This window comes from Glandiceps talaboti, chromosome 18 (assembly GCF_964340395.1).
Source record: "Glandiceps talaboti chromosome 18, keGlaTala1.1, whole genome shotgun sequence".
In the NCBI taxonomy this organism is placed as follows: domain Eukaryota; kingdom Metazoa; phylum Hemichordata; class Enteropneusta; family Spengelidae; genus Glandiceps; species Glandiceps talaboti.
In genome coordinates this window covers 3,357,128-3,381,434 of record NC_135566.1, presented here as the reverse complement: position 1 = coordinate 3,381,434, position 24,307 = coordinate 3,357,128, and the positions used below count along the sequence as shown (strand labels likewise).

Below are 24,307 nucleotides of genomic sequence, written 5' to 3'. Positions count from 1 at the left end.
CATATGAATGGATGAATGGATGAATGAATGAATGAATGAATGAATGAACGAATGAGTGAAGGAATGGACGGATGGATGAATGAATGGATGAATGAATGAATGGATGGATGGATGGATGGAAGGATGAGTGAATGAATGAAATGGATTTGTTGTAATTGAAATTTTGGCCCTAAAGGTCAAGGCCATGACTGTACATGCAGTACTTACAAGAAAACAGTAATGTGTAATATTTGTGGATTCACTTTCTCTACAATAGAAAAGGGAACGGATTTAATTTTTTACCTGACTTGATTGAGTGAGTGTCATCATTATTAGATTCTTGATCAATATTTCTACCAGGGAAGAAAAATCCCATCATGGTCTTGAAGAATCGGTATGTTAACTGAATCTTTACTGGGACTACATTCACTTCAAAATGTTCCGTGATACATATTCCACCAACTACAAATAAAGAATTGATATGTTAATCAAATTTTCAGATTTAATATCAGATTTAATTAACATTTATGTTCCAATACGAAATCTTCATTCTGCTGAAAAGCTTCTCTTAGTCCAACCACATGGTAATTTTAATCAATCTTATGGCTAGAGTGCTTTTTCAGTGTATGCACCCTCTGTGTGGAATTCGCTTCCATTTGAAATAAGTTATTCAAAGACTGTTGACATTTTTAAATGTAGTTTAAAGACACATCTTTTCAGACAGCATTTCAAGTAATTCAATTTAATTTGTAGGTTTTATTGGAAGTGATTGATTTCAACTTGTCGGTTTTTATACAATGTGAATTATTTTAATGGATCAGTTTTATACACAGTCTCTCTGTGTGTGCTGTTATTTTCTTTACTTTTCCAATTCACTTCAGTCTGTACAATGCACTGAGACACACATGTAGCGTGGTTTTCTTACAAGAAATACATAAAAATAAAATAATAATCTTTACAGGGACTACAATCATTCACCTCACAATGTTTAACTTTAACTGCCAGAAATTCTAGGCTTACAAAAAACTCTAAACGTTATCTACAAATGTACAATATATCAAAATTTACAAGTCAAATGAGCCAAAAAATAGATGTTCCTTCCATTGACTACAGACAACGTTAACTATAACACAAATTTTTGGCAATGAAAAAACCCATCAAAGTGTGCATTAACATTAACTGAAATACTGAAATACTGTATACATGCACTTACCTGGTGGTTTACTTTTACAGAACACCCTCAATGCTTTCTGTCGACTGAGATGTCCTTTACCACTTGCATCTTTAGCTGACAACACATCCTATGAAATTGATTATTTATTACATGGTAATGTTTACCTGGTAAATGTTACAGCATAATATTGTTTTGGTTTTAATACAGTTACTACTACTACATTGCATAGGCTAGACTCCCTCCCTAGTTTTAAGAGTGAAAGGAAGTAGTGTGGACAATTTTTATGGCAAGACGTCTAATATTAATGAGTTCAGGGAAGAACAATCTTAAATTGATATACCACCCATTTGATGTTAGTGTTCACCGACTCTACTTGATACAACCATGCAGAAAACAGTAAGAAACTGTACATGCAACACTTTAAGATTGAATGAATACATTTTTTTGTGACATTTTGTCAAAATGAAATGATCTAACATACCACCATGGAGACATCAAAAGCAGACATCAAAACAAACGTGTCTGTGCATCTGTGTCTAGTTACAGTATGTTCAAATGGTTGATTTCAGACAAAGAAATTGTGATCCTGCTATCTTTAAAGAGTAGAATGTCTAGTTTCTTATTGGTTTCTGCATGGTTGTAGCAAGTGTATAAAGTGTTCAATCAAACAGAGCCAGTGAATACTAACATGAAATGGGCAGTACACTGTACAAGGCATAGGTGTAAAGATCTATATACATCCAGATAAAGCAAGGGGCATGAACAATTTAATAATACATTAATATTAATAATGTTGGTTTTTATATAGCACTTCCCACTCTGTGCTCAAAGTGCTTTACAATTCATCACATCAGTGCAGTAAGGTCGTATCTGTGTATACAATTGCATAGCAGATACAACCTTTCTGCACTGACGCAACAAATTATTACCCCTGGCATAGATCTATAGTGGCACAACGGCCCTTTACTTCCTCAACTCCCTGAGGAGTAAACAATACATTAAGTCCTGTACCTTACATTGCTAACTTTATTGTTCCTTTCTCTGGGTATAATTTCTCCATGAATGTTTTTTGTTTGTTTTATACTCGAATGCACACACTTGGTATAAAGTTCAGATAAATATGATGCTTTACAACAATGTTCTATCAACTGTACAATGTACTTCTTAGCCTGTCTCAAGCTGTGCTAAAACTAGCTACAAGCAGAAAATTTCTCTTGATCACAGTGGAATCTTTCACTCCCTGATATTTAATTGTAAAAAAAATGTTGATAAGACCAAGGCTGGATAGTCACTACACAGATAATATGGCACACATACACTCACTCACTTCACTCAGACAATAAACAATAAACTCCAACATTTGATGTTCAATTAGGGGCAACATCAAAAGTTCAATATAATATATCTAACTTAATTGCTTAAGTTAGGTCCCAGACCCCCCCACCCCCCCATCTAACTTAACTGACCTAAAATTGAAAATTGTTTCAGACTCATACTGTGTATTTCCACTTTCAAACAACGTACGGATATACTACTGAATTATAAATAAAAACAGAAAACCATTTTAACTCAGAAAAATACTTTTATTGAACACCAACAGAACCTGACAACAACACTGAATGTACACATCAAGTCACTGGTATTGATTACTGGTATGTCTGGTTTCACTTGCCACGTCCATTATTTGTACTGACAGATGAGGTTGTTTTCCTAGTATGTATTCTCTCGAGGTGTTGTTTTTCTTGCTTATGCTTCCTAAGTCCATAGTAGGTGTTACAGCTAGAAGAAACAAAAATGTTTATATTTAGTGAAAACCATCATGTTTACATTTTAGTACAACAGATATAAATATCTTCAATAAACATTTCTATTTTTTTTAAAAAAATTGAAGATGTTAAGGTTTCTTACCTGAACTGACACTGCACTCCATCTGCCACTCTGAATTTACACACCCAGTCACAACTACTAGTTTCACTTGCATTTCTCTTCCTCTCTCTCCTCTTGGTTTGAAGCTCATTTTGCCTCTCAGTGTAATGAACCAGCTGTTCATGTCTTTCCCCATCAGTTTTGGATGATATTACATACATACAGCCTCGTGGACACAGCTTCACTTCAGACAGAGATGGGCAACCAACATCGGGTCCTATAAAATTCAAACAAATTATAATTATAAATACTATTAAGAAATACAATTCATATTTTCATGGTTATTCATACATTTCTGAAAGTACCATTTTTCTTAGACATGTACCAAAAGGTTTGTGATTACATAAAATAAAATTAGATATACTGTGACACATAATGATATATCATCCATGTATGTTTAGTGTTTGTCAGCACAGTTTGAATACTAGGGTATGCCCAATGGACATGTGGGAAATAAAATACAGGCATTTTCCTTAATACCAATATATGCTTTTTAATTACATGAGCAAGTATCTAAAACCATTCTGTTGAAGCTAAAATTTGTATGAAACTTTTTGTCTAAGTTTACTGGCAATTTTTAACATACATGTATACTACTTCTTTTCAATTTAAATTAGTCAACTTCACTTTTATTTCAGAAGCCTGGGGAAATCAAGAACACACATGAATATTCAAATATGTCTTGTAAAACTGCAATAAAACTGAATAACTACAACTTACCTTGTGCTGGTTGCTTTAGGTGCTTGATATGATTGGTCACTTCAAGAAATGTCATGTAGTGACCACTATGGACGGTACTGAGAGTTGGCGTTGGTAGCTTATTACCCATACTCTCTATATAACTCATTAGAGTTGTAGCCTTGATAGGTTTCAAGGAACAGTGACTGCACATTGGATTGTTACATTTAACAAATTCTATCATATATGTTCTCCTCACACAATGTTTCAGTAGAAATATATACTCGTGTCGAAGACTTTCAAGAACTGGTGTTGCTCTGATTTCACGGATGCCCTTTTTGAAAAGCTTTTCTACATCATCATGATCATTGTATGGTGTGTTTGTTTTCCTGCAAGGCACAGGGACTGGTATTATGGGAAATCCATCGTGATCCTTTCTCCAAAAGTCATTCAACATTGCAATGGCATTATCAAACACATCTGCATTTTTTTCACTCTTTTCTGCCCCAGATAAATTACTCTGCTGACATGGAGGTTTACTTTCTCCGGGTAAAGTATTAGGGAGAGTTACAGACACCAGCATTTTAGAAAGAGGGGACCATTTGTGCTCAATCGGATTCTCAGCACTGTGCCCAGGAGCATGATTTATAACAGCCAAGTAATCTAGACCAAGATCACGCCATAGTCGGCCTTGATACATGAGAGTATATTGTGACTTTGAAGACCAGTCAGGTCCACCATCAGTTATATCAACAACTGCATTTTTATTTCCAAGTACAGATGGGTCTTGCAAAATAAAATAAAGATCATTTGCGTGTGTCATTGCAGTAGAAGAGTGAAAACATGCAGCTCTATTGAATACATACAAAGGACCACTTCTGTTCCTCCTAACATGCAATCGTCCCAATTTGTCAACATTGTAGTCAGAACCTTTGGTAGTACTTTCCCTGCGACATGCAGGAGCAGACTGCGACCTATGTGTAGTGCTATCACTTTCAACACACCTATTTCTCCGCTCTAAACTCCAAGATCTGCTATGTTTAGACCTCTTTTGTCTTTGTTTTGGTTTGATGAGAAGATATCCTGAAGGGATTATTTTGCTGTTTGAGAATGGAAAATCATGATCATAGTAGTTGGGGGAGTCATTTGTTGGAAACAATTTGTTTATTTGATGGTACCTACTGACAGCCAATGTGCCTACATTAACTTTATTTTTATCATCACATGAAAACTGTAAACATTCACTAGTAAAGAATCCTGCCATTTCACTAGCCATTGCAATCTGGGCTCTCTGAAAATGCAAATCTTTGTGTTCTCCACATGTTGCACTGTTAGATTTGCCTGGTACACGTGCATCAACTAGACCCTTGTAGTATTTAGCACTACTGAGTGATTTGTTTGGTGGTACCATGAGACGTTTCACAGTTGATAAACTAATGTTGGCATCTTTCAACCCTGGAATTGTTTTTAATAAATGCTTCCTGAGTTCTGGAACAGATACACCCAAACTTGTAGCAGTATCATTTCGACGCCTACAGTGGGCAGCAAAGCCATGGAGTTTAAGAAACTGGACACTTTCTGATACAACAGTTGGAAACTGAACATGCTTTGGTGGTCTACCACCAGTACCGGGTTTTGGCCCTGGTTTAGTTGTGACTGTTGATGAGGAGACTGAATTTTCTGGACAAAATGTACTGGGTTTAATATCAATATCTAAGTTGACCAATTCCTCAAAAAAAGTATCTGTTAATGTTATGTACAGCTCATGAATGTTGACAACAACAATGCGAAAGCCCTTCTGAACAATTATTACTGGTAACCATTCCATTAGGTTTTGGCTTAAACAACGCTTCAATAAATATGTGCATCCAGATTTCCCAAGTTCACTCTGAAGGAGATGATCTATGGAGAGTGCATTAGTTTCCATGATAGCTTTTCCACATGAAATTATGTCACTAAAGGAAAAGGGCCCTGGGAATTTTCCAGTCTGTTCTTGAATCAGATTACTGAAAGCCTGTTCCCATGATAGACTACCATCATTTCTACAGTGTAGGTGAAACTGGCTGTAATTTGGTAGGGAGTCGAGTGAGGCTTTCTTTTGACTGATTTGTACTCGTATTCTGCACAGCTGGTCGTCTATGACAGTTTTCAACTGTTCAAAACACAAAACCATCTGTTTCAAAAGTGCAGCCTTTTCTACAGCTGTCTGAAGTATACCTTTCGAAATATCATTTAATCTAAGCTTGGAAACTCTTGCAAAGTGTGTTTTCAGATTAGACACGGCCGAGTCGATGACATTTTCATTTGCTGTTATTTTTGTTGCAGTCTTTCGTTTTGGGTACAGTTGTAAATAGTCTGTCAACGTCTCCATGTAGAGAAAATATGTCGCTGCAATATCCCACAAAGGGCTGATGAAAGATGGGGCATTGACAACATCAATAGTTAAAATATCTGAAGGATTGAGCTCTAAATCAGCAAGAAAACTCCGAATCAATTGTAGTCTGCTCTCAGTATTAAACGTATACTGTCGTGATTGATCAAAACGAACACCACTGGTATTCGTAGCTTTTGGGCATGTACCTTGTCCTGCGGCATTTGAAATGGGAGACCTTTCATGACTGGGTGTAGGCTCATCAGCAACACTTTGATCGGATGATTTTTGTTTAACTGAGAAATATTTCAAAATAGATTGTTTTGACTCGACGTCCTGGGACATGAACTCGGCTAATGACCGTCGGTCATTTTTGTATTTGGCATGCCACAACTTCGTTGCGCTTTCCTGTACATCGGCCCGGGATTTGCCCTGTTGTTTTTTGATATTTAACTCCCAAATCTTGTTTGTTAGTTTCTGAAAGTCGTTCGAAGGGCATTTATAAATGTCCATTGTGTGAGGAGAACATATATGAACCAGAAATGTGTACGTACTCACCAATGTACCTCACAACCCAAACCTTTCGTATCTCGAGGCGACGCCAACTGACATGTGCGTACGCACACTCTGGATAGCCACCTCGTTCCCAGATACCTATTTTGCAGCAAATTTGAAAGCTGAACAGCGTACCGCTGATAAATCGAACCGAGTGTACGCAGTGTTATAGGTAAAAGCAGCCTTGAAATCGTACTAAATTTGCCAAGTACATGTATGACGTTAAATCGTTTTTGACGGTTGAGAAATTAATTTGGCCAAAACCCCCCCACCCCCAAACTAAAGCAATTAAGTTTTTTTGTAAACATCGATCTTTTGACGTCGCCCCTTAGTAAGTAGAACACAATACAACACCGTAACTTTGTTTATTATACCAGATTAAAATTCTACAGGTGAAATGTACACTAATTAAATATCATCAGGGAGTGAAAGATTACACTGTGATCAATAGAGACACTTGCTGCTAGTAGGTAGTTGTAGCACAGCTTGAGACAAACTAAGAGATACAGTTGGTCAAAAGTTGTTGTATATGTAAGAATACAAAACTATATGTTACCTGGTAGATAGCATTTGGTAGGAGATTTGTCATTGAGATCCATCCAAGTTCCATCAAATGTTCACCATAATCATCATTCTTAGTAACTTTGCTGTATCTAAAGAATAGACAATACAATGTGTCATCACTATTCTAATGTTTTAACTTCAACGAGACAAAGTGTGTCCATGGCAACGACCTACACTGAACAATGAATGAGGAACAAGAATGTTACCTATGCCAGAGTTTCCGATAAAGAGGCTATAGTTTATAACTTTTAGTACAAATATTAAACTAATCTTACAAATTGGTAAGATTAACTATAGACATTTTAGTACTAAGTAGGTATTTATTTTTATAAAAATATCACAGGAGATCTCATCTTAGCTTGCAAATATAATGTATCAAGATCAGTGAACCTGATCACTAGGTTTCAGGAAAGAACAATTTCATGTTGCGATAGACATCATAAAGACAACACACAAACATCCCTTAAATAGTGTCTGCTCTGTATTTTATATTTGTATTTCATTTTTTTGTTATCATTACCAAAATACACAGTATACATTGTAGGGATGTTTGTGAGATATCTTTAGTGTGTCTATGTCAACATGAAACCTTATGATCAGTCTCACCAAAGACCCTCCACGAAGGGTCTTTGGTCTCAATTACCCTGCCATGTCATTTAATAGCATTTGCAACCTCAGATGAAATCTCCCATATCATGTCTGTTTTGAACATACTTCTGATATAATAGTTGAAGACTAATTATGTTTGTTGTAATGACTGGTGTTATTATCTTACTAATACATCATTTATCGGCTCCATGTGACAAAGTGATTAATGTTGAGAACAAGTACTCGGGAAGTCATGGGTTCAAATCCCAGTGGCACTGGTAATAAGGGATTTTTATGTGATTGACCCAAACTCAGGGTGAATGCACTACAGACTCAATGCATTAGCTTTATCACTTAATAGCCATGTCTATACATGTATTAAACTCACAAGACAAATGTGAATGGAGGGGAGGGGGGGGGGGGGTCCTGGAGAATCAAGAGTACCTGATGAGGTGTTTTTCATGCATTTGTGAATAAATGCTTTCAGAATGCATGAAAGAAAACTGATGGCTACTGAAAACAAACATGTATAAGATTCCACTCGGGAAGGAGTTGCCTTGTGTCAAAGCAAATCCAGCAAATCATTCCTTCTTATTTCTGCAAATGTCAAAATTCTGAAATTCACACACACACACACACACACACACACACACACACACACACACACACACACACACACACACACACACACACATGCAAATACACACACATACACAAACACATACACACACAAACAAACACACACACATACACACACATACACAGACACACACATACACACACTTCTATATATATAACTCAATAATGTAAAGTGTTCAAAATTAAAACAAATGTACTCAATCGCATATTAAACATACACACAACAATATATACACATGTACGTATCCACATAACTCAATAATGAAAAGTGCTTATAATACAAGGACAGTACAGATGAAGTGGGAAGCAATGCAATACAACAAAAGCATGCAAGAAATGTTAATGAATAGCTAAAAACTCGTGTAAGAATTAGTTACATTTGAATTAGACTTGACATCAAAATTTAAATCACCAAGAATAACACAATTCTTATTTTTAGATGTAATGCAATTCAAACAAATTTCAAAACTCTCAAGAAATTTGTTGATTGAAGTGTTTGGCTTTCTGTAAATGACGCCGACTACAACTGCTTTCTTATCAACAACGGTTTCTACAGTGACTCACAGTTTGCAATCTTTAGATCATTAATTTGGTAATGTGGCAATGACGTATGCACATACAAAGCAACATCACCACCCTTTGAATACTCTCGATTACAGGTGTTCAATTGGTATGATGGCAAATCAAAGAAAGAGCAATCAACACTATCACACAACCATGTTTCTAAAAGTGCGATAATGGAAAATTTATGAATAGTTCATTAGGAGTGTATATCCCTTTCAAAAATCTGAATGAATGCTATTGAAATGCACAAAGGAGGGTATCAAGATCAGTATTAAAGGAAAGGAAACGAATGCATTTAGTATGGTTCATTACTCTGGGGAGGTGTATTTTGTCAGTGAAAAAACAACGTACTTATAAAATGTTATTATTTCGTAGCATCCAACATCCCAGAAAACCTCATGGAGATAATTTCATGATTTCGTAAGGTATTACATTCAGCTGAATATGTTTATTTTGCAATTCAAATGAAGTTAAAGATGAATATCATTTTTTATTAGTCTGTTCATTTTTCAATAACTATAGGACAAAATACATTTCTAGATTTTACTTTGATCCCCCGTCTGTACAGAAATGTGTTGATTTACTTTCTTCTAACAATGTAGATACAAGACAATGTCTTGCAGTATTCTTATTTCAAGCCATGAAACTATGAAAAGAAGCTACCATTACCAGTGTTATGTAATAATTTCATTGCCTTTTATGGTACCAATTTATCGTAATAATTGTCTACTGTATCATTGAGCAACAACACTTGTGACCCTAAATCAAACAGACTTAGATATGTTGTGTCTGCTCGTTGGACAAGGAGCATGCCTACTCATGTTGTATCTCCTCGTTGGACATGGGACATCCCTACTCTTCAAGATGACGTGATGGAATAATACATTCAACAATAAAGGATGGGTGGAGTATGGGGGGAACTGTTCAAGCATGTCTGAGTTATGGTGTTGGACATTGAAAATTCGCAAACAAAATGGCTGCCAGGCAGCCATATTGGATCATATCATGACGAAAATGGATATGCACAAGTATGTCATAAAACACTGTCCTAATGCCAACTTTGAATGAGATCTGTTCAAGCATGTCTGAGTTATGGCATTGGACATCGAAAATTCGCAAACAAAATGGCTGCCAGGCAGCCATATTGGATCATATCATGACGAAATTGGATATGCACATGCATGTCATAAAACACTGTCCTAATGCCAACTTTAAATGAGATCTCTTCAGGCATGTCTGAGTTATGGCTTTGGACATAGAAAATTCACAAACAAAATGGCTGCCAGGCAGCCATATTGGATCAATCACGACAACAATGAATATGCACATGTATGTCACAGAACACTGTCCTAATAACAACTTTGAATGAGATCTGTTCAAGCATGTCTGAGTTATGGCTTTGAACATGGAAAATTCGCAAACAAAATGGCTGCAGGCAGCCATATTGGATCATATCATGACGAAAATGAATATGCACATGTATGTCATAGTACACTGTCCCAATGCCAAATTTGAATGAGATCTGCTCAAGCATGTCTGAGTTATGGCTTTAGACAGGGAAAATTTGCAAACAAAATGGCTGCTAGGCGGCCATATTGGATTGTATCATGAAACAAATTGACATGCATATGTATGCCATTGTATGTTACCCCTGTACCAAGTTTGAAAAAAATCATGTGTGTACGCATACAGTACCTGCTTGTTGGCAGGGGTGTGGTATTGTTTGTATTTGTAATGAGTGGTCTGTGGGAAGCCTGTTTCTTATCTATCTAATGTGTTCTTGAGAACATAAAATGTGTGTTATACGCACAATCTTTCGGCAAACCTTCAATTTTTAAGTTGTAGTTGTGTTTCTAAAATTTAAATAAAGCAGGAAAAAACCTCAGAGACTTGATCAAGTCTAATGACAATTCTTAAACATTCTTTTTGTACGTGTATCACTGAAGACCATATTTTTTTTTATTATCAATGGTATAAAGTTTTTCAATGAATGAAAAATAATATGTTTGTGGCGACTGACAAGTCACCTCTTGTTGAAGACTATTTCGGAGGCCGCCACTGGCAAACTGTTGTTACTATAGAAGCAAACAGGATTCAGTGCTGAACGATTGGAATGTTTTTTGAAACTCTTTTGTAAGATATAATGACGTAATTGTAATATCCCACACCCTGCACAGTATTGAATTATCTATGGGTAAACACAGTTGTGTAGCTGTAAACATTGTGTGGTGCAATATATCTTATCAGATTCATTTTTGGGTCCAAACCCAAAAATCACAATTTCAACTTATTGCTATACTACTTCTAGATAAAACAGACCTCTAATAGACATGTACAATGTCTAGTTATTGGAATTTTTAACAATGTTCAGTTATATATTTATGGTTGTCTGATCAAAAAAAACATCAGCCCAGTTGAATTGAAATTGAAACGCTATAATCACGCTGGTTTGGTAGTATTATGGCCTGAATTTATTGACCCTAATGAAGCAATGTTGATTATGGAACTACAGGTGAGTGTGGACTTGAAGTGCATACCTTGATTAACCCTTTCAACATCAACCATCACACTAAGTACTATCAACCCACAAGATTTCCTCAATCAATACATTTTCACACTTACTTTTGCAAGTATCATCATGCTACAAACTATCGTGATAGCAGACACACCCCCTCATTACTCCTACGTGACTGAATGTTAACATGATTTTAAAAGAACTAGGTGCATGTCAACAAACAGATACATGTACTACAAAGTATTCTGTAACATGAAGGAAATGGCTGGATTTTGATAACTGAATAGGCCAGTCTTAAAAGAAAATTTACACCTGGTAAATTGGGGGTAGACACTTGAACGGAGTCTCAACGTTTTTTGAGTTATGCAGTAAATTATGTGTTACTTCACTGATAAACATTTGAACATTATGAGACTTAAAGAAATCTGTCGAGGGATTGGTACCAGGATGTGCCTTCTCCTATTGATAAAACATGCCACTAGTGTTAAAGGCACATAATTCAATCCCAGACCCCAATTCTTTTCAGCGCATACTCTACCCTACATGGTAAATCAAAATCACTGTACTTACTTGAACTGCCTAAGTTCTAAGTCTGCTATGCCAAGCTGTCCATCTGCTTCTGTTAGTTTCCATCTAGCACTAGCAAAACACACTTCAGCTCTCCTTACCACACTACTGCTACCATCTGTACACAGTATTACAGTTTACAATCAGAAATATTTTCCCATCATATTTTAGTAATATTCATTTTTTTTTCAAATTTAACATAAACAAGAATACTCCTCTGAAATAAAACTGCCAACCATTCTCAGTTAAAATCAAGAAAAACAACCAGGGTCATCATACAAGTTTTAGTCATTTTTGAATCCAATATGGTTGCAAAATATTGTAATACTTTAACTCTATGGGAAAATAAAAGAATTCACATGGCTATGTATAGCCTTGAGAGATTGTTAGAGTTTTAATTTTCAGAGAAATTGGTCATCAGTTCTACCTGAACATAATTCTCATTATTACATATGTACCAGAGATTACTTGGTATTTTCACTGCAGTGCACTACCAAAAATTTCGGAAATGTTTTCGGAATTGCACTGCAGTGAAAATATCAAGTAATTGCTGGGAATTTTGTACAAGAATAATTTCACTCATACATTCTTACGTCAGTTACATAAAGAAAATAGCTCTACCTGATCAGTCTAAGGGCTTAGATAGTATGCTCACACCTATATAATTCATTATCATGGTTACATACAACTTGAAAATTCTTGTCTTTAAAATCCAATGTTTGAATCATGGTCAGTCGGGTGGAGTCATACAGATGAAATAGGATCATCCTTTCATAAAAGACCAACTTTTTCTACCAGCCTGACAACTGTTTTTGAAATTAATCTAATACTCATCTACAAATAATCTTCTACCTACCTTCTCTGGGTTGCAATTGGATCTTCTTTTGGAGTTGGCTCTCTTTAAAACAACTGAAAATAAGATTTAAATGATATGAATTAAAAACACACAACTAAGGAACATGAATATTCAATATGCAAATTAACTCATAAGTATTCAAAGAAATTGAAAATACACCACTAAGGAACATGAATATTCAATATGCAAATTAACTCATAAGTATTCAAAGAATTGAAAAAGCACCAAGAATCATTATTGTTCAATATGCAAATTAACTCATAAGTATTCAAAGAATCGAAAAAGCACTAAGAATCATTATTGTTCAATATGCAAATTAACTCATAAGTATTCAAAGAATTGAAAAAGCACCACTCAGAATCATCATTGTTCAATATGCAAATTAAACTTATAAACTTTCAAAGATTGAAAATGCACAACTGAGGACTGTATTAAAGATTTATTACTGGCATAAATTAATACTCTTTACAGTGACTTCTTAGGCAATATGGAAATTTAACTCATTAATATGCATATATTGGAATTACAACATACCTGACCATAATTTTCAGATCTTCACTGGCATTAATTAAATTCTCCTTACAGTCATTGAGTTGCTGTTCTAAATCAATGCTTTCCTGTAGTAGACTGGAAGAAAGAGTTGAAATTGAAGAGCATGTCAATGGTATTTATGTTGTAATACAATGTTTTTACACAAATTGCGTGACAATTTTAAGTACTACATATACTTTCAGAAGGGGGTCGTGACTGTTTGCTGTGTCATGGGTATAAGAACAATAAAATGTTTGAGATATATAGAAATATCCTATCAACATATATATCACCATGTAAAGAGGAGATGTTCTGATATGTTCACTCAGTGTTTTGGGTCCTGAACGTTTGCAGCCATTTTTCAAAGAATTGTCACAAGAAGATACCTCATATAAGGAAATAGAAAGGCTGAATAGAGACAATTTTTGTGAAATAATATGTGGATATTCCTTACTCTTGGTCTTCAGGCTCGTCATCAAGCTCCTTATTGACAAGGTATAATTCTTTCTCTAATCTTCTCAAGTTTGATAACAGCGATCTGTGATTTAATAGATAACAACACAAAACGTTTACAGTGCATGTATATGATGCGAAACTTGGTTCATTTGTCACACTGAACCTGAACTTCACTAGCTGTAACTGGGGTATTATATTTTTGATCAGACAACCATCAGTATACTATAAACCTGGAAATTTTCCCGAAAGACTTATTTTTACTTATTTCACTGGAAAATACAAATGGAAAATTAAAATACCTTTTTGTACATAGACATAATGTATACCAGTCTGGTAATTAGTAAAAATTAGTCTTTGAGAACTAGCTGAAAACTAGCGAATGTATGTAAGTTTACAGTATTTGTTGAAAAATTATTAAAATACCATTAATTAGACATCGTACAAAGTAATAGTCCAACTTGACAATATGTAAGATGTAGAAAAGGGGTAGAAGTTTGTTATTATACATACAGGAATGTCTCTATTTCCTTGAGTGGTGTTCCCCTCTTCATTTCCTGCCGTAGTATTCCCTTTAATTACAGGCAAGAATGTAAATATCTAATTACCTGACGGCATTCTGTATCTGTAACAAAGGACTTCGTTCATCTTCTATACTTGTCAGTTGTAATTGAAATTTCATTCTTTGAAGTCTTTCACTGGCTTCCTGTTGGTGCAATTAATTCATCATGGACAGGTGTTAACAATTCTCAAATTTTATTCATTATCATCTTTCTGTTGGGTTATGCTTTTAGAGCATTAAATTATATAATGAACCAATCACAGTCACCTTTCTTTTAGATTCTACATGAATGAACCAATCACTGCAACTGTCTCTCACATTCTATATAAAATGAACCAATCACTGCAACTGTTTCTTATACTCTACAACTGTACATAAAATGAACCAATCACTGTACCTTTTGCATGATTTCTGTACACTGTGTTATATTTTGAATTAACCAATCACACTGACAGTACCTTTTGCTTTTGTTCAATATAGAATTAATAAATGAACCCATCCGTCCCCTTCTCTTATAATTTATATCAAATGAACCAATCATTGTAACTGTTTCATATAGTTTACATAAAATGAACCAATCACTGTACCTTTCTCTTAGGTTCAACATAAAGTAATAAATTATTGACGATATCCAGGATCATGGCATATTGTGATGAGTTGGTAGATACATTCAAATCATGATGTAGTAGTGTAAATGAATCCACAGCTTCTTCTTTGTGTAGAAGCAGATCGGCATCTTTCTCTGAATTCTGTTAACCAATCAAAATCAGTTATACATAACATTAATAATACTTTCCCACACTGTGCTCTCAAGGTGCTTTTTATCCCCGACACAGACCTGTAGAGGAGGCAAAATGGCCCCTTTTTGACTTCCTTAACTCTCTGGGGAATATACAATCCATTGCAGCTTCTACAAGAGTATATGATTAAATATTCACATTGCAACCTCTATCCTACCAGGTTCTCAAATTATATATCTGGGTGACTAGGGCACAATCATGGTTCAAATCTTGCCTAAGGACCAGTGTGCCCTCTAAGCCAATTTGACATGCCACTGACTCACACAATTTCTAGTGACGCACCAAAATTTGATGTTCCCCTATCTCTTACTATGTGGTGACTCACAAGAAATGCCAATTTTATCGTACTGACCCACGACAACAAAAATTGGCTACTACTAGAGGGTACACTGTTAAGGACTTTCACAGAAAACAAATGGGAGCAGTGAGTCTCAAACTGGCAACTTACACACACTAAGTTTGCAACCTGTCTTTGAATCATAGTGACAAGGTTTGTATGTCACTTGAATGTATATTTTCTCAGCTGGACAGCGGAAAGTATAAGAGAATAATATTGAGTAATCTTACCCGATCTGGAGGTTCAATATGAGTAGCTAGTTCAGGATCTATGTCAGCACCATAGCTTGCATAGAAGAACTGACAACTACACCTTGATATCATTCTTTGTAGTTGTACCGTACTCTGTTTATCAGCAACTGATGAAGCACCAACAGTATTACTGACAACACCACCAGCAGACTGTCCGCTGCCAACCATGTCAGCAACATTACCACAAGATGTCACACTCCGTTCTTCGATGTTTGAGACTGATAACCATGGAATCTTGTGTGTTTCTGAAAGCCCTTGATCCACTGTGGCAAAGTACTGGAGAGTACAAGATGTAATCGTTTGATTATGAAGTTTTAGGGTTTATACTGTAAGATTTTGAGAGAGATGCATGGTTTTGATAATAAAACATTTTGGAACTCTGTATCAATATATATAGATGGGCTGGTGGGTGGATGGGTGGGTGGGAAGGTAGGGAGGTAGGTAGATTGGTAGGTACGTAGGTAGTAATCGAGCCAGGTAGGTATAGCTAGCTAGCTGGGTAAGTAGATAGGTAGATGGATAGGTATATAGATAGGTAGGTAGTTATCGAGCCAGATAGGTAGTCAGCTACCAGGGTAAGTGGATAGGTAGGTGGCTAGGTACGTAGGTAGTTAGTTAGTTAGTTAATCTTTCTTTAATTATATCAAAATGAATGTTTTGAAATAACCTAGGCAATATGCGCTACATTTTGGATCAGTGTTTTGTGACAAGATTTGGCACTCACTATCAAAGTGGGCATAGGGAATCTTTATGTGCACATTTGTACGTATGTATCTCTGAGTGTTACTTTATGTATCATAAACAAAGATGATAAATGTCATCTCATACATAGAAATTATTTTCTTCCCAACCTTGGTTTTCAGAGCTTACGAGTGCAGTGCTATCAATTACAGCTGTTATCAGCTGATCCCATGAGTATATATTGGGATATTAGGTGTTAATTGCCATGTCAAACCATCTGTAATGTCACAGAAAATGATTATTCACAGATAGTGGACGTTTCTCCTCCACTGTTAGCATTTAATGTATACTCTTAGGGCTTAGCTGACAATAGCTATAATTGACACCACTAATGAGGGTTTCTCATAATAGCAAACAAAACACGAGGCTTGCAAAAAAACAACCTCTTTACAAATATTTATCAACTTTCATAGAAGTGGCCATTTTACTGTGCAACAAGCATATTTTTTTTAAATTGCTGTTAACTGGACTGGTTTGTTAAAGGAATCAAAGAAGCTGTTGTACATCAGAACAATAAAACCATCTCTAAACAGAGACATAGACCAATACACTTTATCAACTATCTGGGACAATATTTTGAAGTCACACTTGTGTAAAAAATGTGACTTCACATCCCTAACAAGACCTGAGTACTCAGGTTAAAAGATTTCCCCATTGCATTCTGGGTACAGTACGATGTTTTACAGTAATCTATGTGTACATACTACAAGGGCTGTTTGTATGAATCATTACTTCCAATATATTGTAAACTCACCTGCATACTGTCTAACATTCCTTTCCATGTAGTCTTACTGGTCAGTTTACCACTTCTCCATGCTGGCTGGTGCTGGCTTTGTAGTACCTGTGCTCTGGGTGCACTTACTATGATGTACCCTGATGTTTCGCAACCCTTCAACATTACTTGACTGTTGACAAACTCAACTGTAAATCAAGATGACAAAAAAAATTCAACTGATGGGAAATTTTCTTCCAAAATGAGTACAGTACGATCATCAAATATTTTGTATTTAATAATTCTGAACTCAAAGCATATAAAATTTAACCTGGTATATTTCAGTTACATCACTCAGTCTTCTTTAGTTTTTATTGTAAACAATTCAATGACTTGTCATATGACCATAGGAGGGTATTGTATACTACCTCTATTTCTCTCCCCTCATCTGTGTTTAGTGACTAGCATTGCTGTTTGATCTCATTGACTTCTTTCAAACAGCAATGCCCAAGATATGAATGTAAACACCAGTGGTCTGTAAGACTTGGAAGGGGTCTCTTATATCAGTATAAACAGAACTAAAGATGACTTACTTCTCCAATTCTGTAATATGATGTCATCTGTAGTACAAGCTGCTACACCATACAACTGTTCTCCACTTCCAGCAGACTACATGTAGTAATAACAAAATAATAATAACAATCAGGGAATAGATCAGTTTGTTACACTAGTTACAAATGTAAGACTTATTCTAAATATCTTTTTAAGTGATGGGTTGTCTAATATTTTTGTATAAATTTGGAGCTGTCTGAGTATGCTGCATGAATTTGGGTATTTTTTTTGTATTGGTTAGTCGTTGTCTTGATCACTTTGTAGCATGAGTTAGGGGTATACATGACATGTCAAGAACTGAGATTACTTTTGATGTACTGTACAGGTGTACAGTGCTCAGTGTGTTCTGGCTGAAATGTACAGGGCTGGTTATGTTCTGGTGTAGTCTGTGTATGGTGTACTCAAGGTGCCCAGAGATGAGATTATTTGGGTTCACCTGAACTGTACATTACTGGGCGTGTTATTGGTGTATTAAGGTGCTCAGAGCTGAGATTATTTGATTACATCTGACTGTGGTGAAGGTACACATTATACATACCTCCTCCGAGTCTGAGAAAGCCACAAACTTTGTAGCAGCTTCAGATAGTAGTTGTTGTAGCATTCTATCACCATGACTTGATTCAAGTCTACTGCTAGGACTTGGGGTTATAGAGGAACTCCTGGTAGTACGAGGCTGGAATAACAAAGACACAGAGGTTACAAAACTGAAGTGATTACTAGATTGATAGAAAGAAATACTCCACACTGTAACTATGGTTACAATATCTTTCTTTAAATTCATAATACAGGTTGGGCAGAATCACGGCAAAACACAACATTTTTTTTAGTACCAGTAATGAAAATTTCAAAAAGTTTCTTTGGAGGTGAAAATCCCAAGAAATAGTTTGACTCTGTAGTATGAACCCAGCGTGCATGAACAGTCATTCTCAAAACATATTTTGATTTCTCAAAATCAAAATTTTCACAAAATGTCATCATAGAAGTATACAAAAAGAACCAGTATGAGACATACCATTTGTCCTCCGGGGGTGCTCGCACTTGCCCCTCCATCCATCTTGACTCCTTTTAGTGCCTCAGTTGATAGGTTGTGTTTCAATAGCTGAACAGAAGCAAATAAGAATGTAGTAGCAATTGACTCACTGGAAAGACTATCTACATGACATATTATCTAGTCATATACCTTAGTTTTAAAGTGGCTATAAAGGTGTCCTTGTATGTTTAATATTTGACATAAATGTCCAGAATACAAGAAACACACCCAAAACTAATCATTTATAAATGTTGATACAGGCAAATCAATTTTGAATTTCAAAGCTAAATACTATTCTTGATTTGATCAGTTTTATTGATTTGTTATTTATCTTTTATTTCCATCAGAGTACAGACATCTTGGCATTATAATTTACATGACATTGTTATGGCACAGCTCATCCTTAACAGCTGTTTAGTACAGACTCAGTATTATCAACTTGAGTCCTGACAACCTGCTGTTTCAGTGAGTCCTGTTTATCACCAGTAAATGAGTACAAATATTTCTTGATTCTTCGACTTGTTTCGCACATCAGTGGGCTTTTTTCAAGTAGTTTGATGTAACGTTATTCACATCATGCACTGATATTATCTATTACAAATGGAGCATGAAACAATATCACATAACTCACATTCTGATGTAACCTAGACTGTCCTCGGACCTATGACCCTCGCTATCAGTACACGGTTATAGTAGTATTGCTCTGGATCGGAGTGAGGCAACGACTTTAGTTTTAGATAAAACATAGCGAAAAAGGCACGAATGACTGTCAACAGTCCTTGAACAACTGACTCAAAATTCTGTCAAACATTCCAACAGAAAAGGGAACCCTTCATCTGACTTAGCTCATACTAAATATTATAACAGTTGGCATCCTTTACTGAAAATCATGCTTAATATTGTAACAGACAGGGTGTCCTTCACCAACTCAAAACCATACATAATTGTTCCACAGAGGGCGCTCTTTACATTGTTCATCTCACTACTCACCTGTACTTTACTATATTGATCATACAAACTGAATGCTACTTCTCTGTTATTTGTGGTCCACACTCCCCTCAGATCATGAACAACCAGTTTATGTACAAAATCCTGAAAAAATAGGCGATCACAAAATAAGAAATTTTCATGACTCCTAAGTGCCTAATTCCCTTCACTGTAAAACATCTCTCATGAATATTCATTGTGCAACTTCAATATATTATTTCTGTTGACTCCCATGATGCAATGTCTCACAACAAAGACACCCTATAAAAGCACAAGTTCAGTTTGATGTTTTTCTGAAATCCTACGTGATGTAAAATTATGTAATAAATGACTCTCAAGAACTTGTAGTTCATGAAACTGATTTCATTTCCTGGAGTTTCATTCCCCTTTACTGTTAAATGTTACATATTCATATTTCTACCTTCTCCGAGTCCAACTGTTCGGATTCCGACATCAGGATCTCTTCATTGACGCTCTCCTTCTGATCAACTTGTTGTCTACAATACACCAATCTACAGGCAATAACAGAATGGGACGCTTTCACATAAACTCTGCTGTATCAAGCAATTTGCAACTCAAATCAAATTGTTGAGTCATGATGTAGAATAGGTTGGCCACCTGTCTTCTAATCTGTGTATTCAAGCTTTGGTCCTTATAGTGCTGGTGGAAATTTGCTGTTTCAGATATACATATGTAACAATAACAGAACCCTATTCCACATGAGTTCCAGTGTGGGTACTCATGGGTATTTGCACCCATGCTTGCAGTGTTTTCTGCTGCACTTTCATGAGCGTACAGCCACAGAGGACACTGCAAGTACTTGTGCAAATGCCCCGAGTACGCAACGCTTACACTAGCATATCACAGGGTTTTGTCAAAGTACTAACCTTAGAACACTTATAAAATCATGTTTGTCGATGGGTCTCCTCATTAAAGTGACTTGGTCATTCAAATGTTGTTGTTTCATGGTACACAGATACACTTGACTTTTACCAATATCACTGGCACATTGTACAATTGTCCAACTGGCCTGTTAAAACATAAATGTTTGAAAAGTTAGAGATCCATGCTACCATCAGTGGCACTTTGGACAATAGTCCACCTGGTCTGTTCAAATACTGTAATATAAACTAATTCAAATGCCAGAGATCCATGTGTAACTGTACGATAATGGAAGATACACTTGCTGTGTTGGTAAATGCAATCTTCAAAATTTCTTTACTAATTACATGCCTATATGACTCAGATACAACAACTTGAACACTGTGTCACTTACCTGGGCTCTTCTTTTCAGTCCATCATTGAACGGAGTCAGAGTTCTTCTACATCTCACCCTAAATGTACCTGGGCCTAGATTGAATTCTACACCATTCTGTTTGGCAAATGAGGCCCAGTAACTCACCCTAAAACTGGGCCACTTAGCATTGAACTCACAAAACCTATAGATACAGACATAGAAATAATTATGTAAGTTGGGGGTCTGGAGAATTGTCAATTAATGCACATTCAAGTACTGTTGGTTGAAAACTCATGTGGACACACTATCTTTATGTGGACACTTTTGACCATCATGTGGTTTATCTTGATATCATGTGGATAATATTGACTATCATGTGGGCACATTTGACCACCATGTGGATTATCTTAACCACCATGTGGATTCTTTTAACTGTCATGTGGATACTGTTGACACTCATATAGACTTTGTGATGAAAATAATACAAGTAACATCCTTAACTTAATTTTCAATAACATTATTGTTGGGGTAGTAAAAGGAATGATATCCACAAACATCTGTTATGGTAGATTTCCACATATTCAGTCATCTAACTTTACCTGTAATGTCTCCCAAGTAATATTTTCCTGGGTTTGGTTGTTTTAAAGTACTTTCCTCTCCTGGTTGGTCGGGTGACTTCCACCAGAATGGACTAAGACAAGGAAGGAAAATAGTGGATTTAGTAAACATCTACAGAGTAATAGTCAATGTGAGTACACAGAATCATGACCATAGTTACAAGACACCTATATAAAAGCTCTATTGATCCATCAAACATTGTAAAGTTGTTCTTGAAAAAAGATTCACCATTCTCAGATAAATTCTGACAAGTTTCAAAGTTACAATTACAACACTCTACCACTGCTACTACCAAGTCAAAACTTGTCCACTCTATGACCTTATAAGCTGGGAGAACAATAGACAGTGTAACTGTACATTCATGCCTGCCTGCTTGAGCCGGCCACTGATTGCCTATTTTGACTCTTTTTTTTCTCACTTAGCTTTGCATTTACTGGTTAAGAGACACACAAAGGACAATTTGCAAGGAGTTGACATGGGGTATTTAGAATCACCTTTACCAACAGTAAAACATGTTACTATCCCTTTCCTCCTAGACATATTTTCACCAATTCCATCGATAATAATGTGGATTCAATCGACTATCATGTGGATCCCATTGATTATCATGTGGATTAAATTGACTATCATGTGGATTCAATCTCTGGTCTGGGATTCAATCGACTATCATGTGGTTTTCCACTCACTATAACACTTACATGAAATGTCTGTAACCATCTCATAGTGCTGGCATAGAATAGGCAACTGGGCATGTCAATACTGTCACTCTGATAAAACAAATCACAACAAACAGTACATGGTAAATGTATATACATACAGTTCCGCATATAAACTGTCAATACATCATAAGTACAAGTTAAGGCGTGAACAAAAAATTTGATGTCGATAAAATGAATAATATTAAACTGAGCTTTGGACTGAAGTGAAAATAAAAACTATATTTCATGTTTCGTACACATTATTTGATATTATGAGGTAAAGATACACCTCTTCATCCCCAAGTAAAAACAATATTTGTGAATTTAGTTGTCCATATTTGTTGACTTTGAAGGGTATAAAAACCTAATAAAGTCACAGTTAATGTTTGTGACAAAAGTCCTGGTAAGTCATGGAAGTAACACATAATCAGCAAATTTCCACATTTGTATTGAGCGCTAAATTTTGTGGATTTCTCTCTCGCTTTTTCAATCCCCCCCCCCCCCAAAAAAAAAAAAAATAAACATGGACCAACTTGACATTTTAAAATCAAAATTGCTATCGACCAACTTATCTACAGAGTGCATAGTCCACTACATACGATATTGCACAAGAGCTATTATTTTTTCTTCAAATTTTCAAAACACAGTGTTTTTGAACTAATGATAATTATAAAAATACATTCTGACCTTCTTAAGTCCTTTGACATCCAAAGTCATCTTGACATCCACATTTTGAGATCTAAATGCTGCATAAGAATCATGACCCTGTGGTATACAAGAATACACATTCTTTAGGAAGTGTCTACTAGCTATAAGTGTTGTAATATACACAAATGCATATATACACACACACACATATGCATACAGACACAGACACAGACACATATACACATACACATACACATACACACATACATACATACATACATACATACATACATACATATGATACATACATACATACATACATACATACATACATACATGCACAAACACAAACACACACACACACACACACACACACACACACACACACACACACACACACACACACACACACACACACACACACATCTTACCCTATCTGAATGTTCTGGAACTTTATCTGGAGCACACGGCATAACAGAATGATGGTCATTGCAGTCACCATTAGTTATCCATTGTAAGTCAATCCTGACAACACAAAGCAAGGAGAAACCTTTAATACAAGACCCCAATAATTACTCTCCAAACTCAAGCTCTGTAGATGATGTTTTTTTTCTAGCTTCTTTTCTTTAACTGACTTCACAAGATATGGCAAAGAGAACTTCAATAGAATTTGATTCGGGAAATATGAGCAGTAATAGACGTAAATTAATGACAGAAAGACCACTCATTATGAAAGAAAGGACATCAGATATGATCCAGAAGCTAATAATACACAGCCTGATAATTATGTGTACGTGCCCAACCTGCAACTATTCAGATCTGATGTCAGAGGCCAAGGAGGGCCTGCCTAACTCTAAGAATAAAACTATGGATTTGGGATTAACTGTTGTAATGGATACACAAGACATGCAATATCAAATAATGGGAAAATTGTTGACAAAATTAGGACAAGATATTTGTTGACTTACTCAAGTCGGAAGTTTGGTAAATGAAAGAGTCGGCAATCATCATACTTGGAAGCTGTTCTTACATATACATCTAAATCACCTTTGATAAGGAAGTGTGCTGTGAGAGAAAATACAGAGACAGATAAATCAATGAGTGTTTGAATGCC

At 35.8% G+C, this 24,307-nt stretch overlaps 1 protein-coding gene across 1 annotated transcript in view; it reads right to left on the bottom strand.

The window, feature by feature from the left end:
• The window catches only part of LOC144448768 (bridge-like lipid transfer protein family member 2), a 57,496-nt gene that overhangs the window by 12,885 nt on the left and 20,304 nt on the right, over positions 1–24,307 (bottom strand). The window contains exons 32-54 of the mRNA XM_078139046.1: positions 24,162–24,258; positions 23,625–23,718; positions 23,233–23,310; positions 22,546–22,614; positions 21,829–21,920; positions 21,269–21,431; positions 20,880–21,022; positions 20,414–20,504; positions 19,996–20,097; positions 18,988–19,074; positions 18,514–18,648; positions 17,957–18,032; positions 17,406–17,572; positions 15,890–16,186; positions 15,110–15,271; positions 14,569–14,666; positions 13,962–14,045; positions 13,511–13,603; positions 12,977–13,029; positions 12,124–12,238; positions 7,240–7,336; positions 1,193–1,280; positions 283–441 (exon numbers count right to left, since the gene is read on the bottom strand). Coding sequence (XP_077995172.1) covers positions 283–441; positions 1,193–1,280; positions 7,240–7,336; positions 12,124–12,238; positions 12,977–13,029; positions 13,511–13,603; positions 13,962–14,045; positions 14,569–14,666; positions 15,110–15,271; positions 15,890–16,186; positions 17,406–17,572; positions 17,957–18,032; positions 18,514–18,648; positions 18,988–19,074; positions 19,996–20,097; positions 20,414–20,504; positions 20,880–21,022; positions 21,269–21,431; positions 21,829–21,920; positions 22,546–22,614; positions 23,233–23,310; positions 23,625–23,718; positions 24,162–24,258 — 2,640 coding nt within the window. The remainder of the gene's footprint in view (positions 1–282; positions 442–1,192; positions 1,281–7,239; positions 7,337–12,123; positions 12,239–12,976; positions 13,030–13,510; positions 13,604–13,961; positions 14,046–14,568; positions 14,667–15,109; positions 15,272–15,889; positions 16,187–17,405; positions 17,573–17,956; positions 18,033–18,513; positions 18,649–18,987; positions 19,075–19,995; positions 20,098–20,413; positions 20,505–20,879; positions 21,023–21,268; positions 21,432–21,828; positions 21,921–22,545; positions 22,615–23,232; positions 23,311–23,624; positions 23,719–24,161; positions 24,259–24,307) is intronic.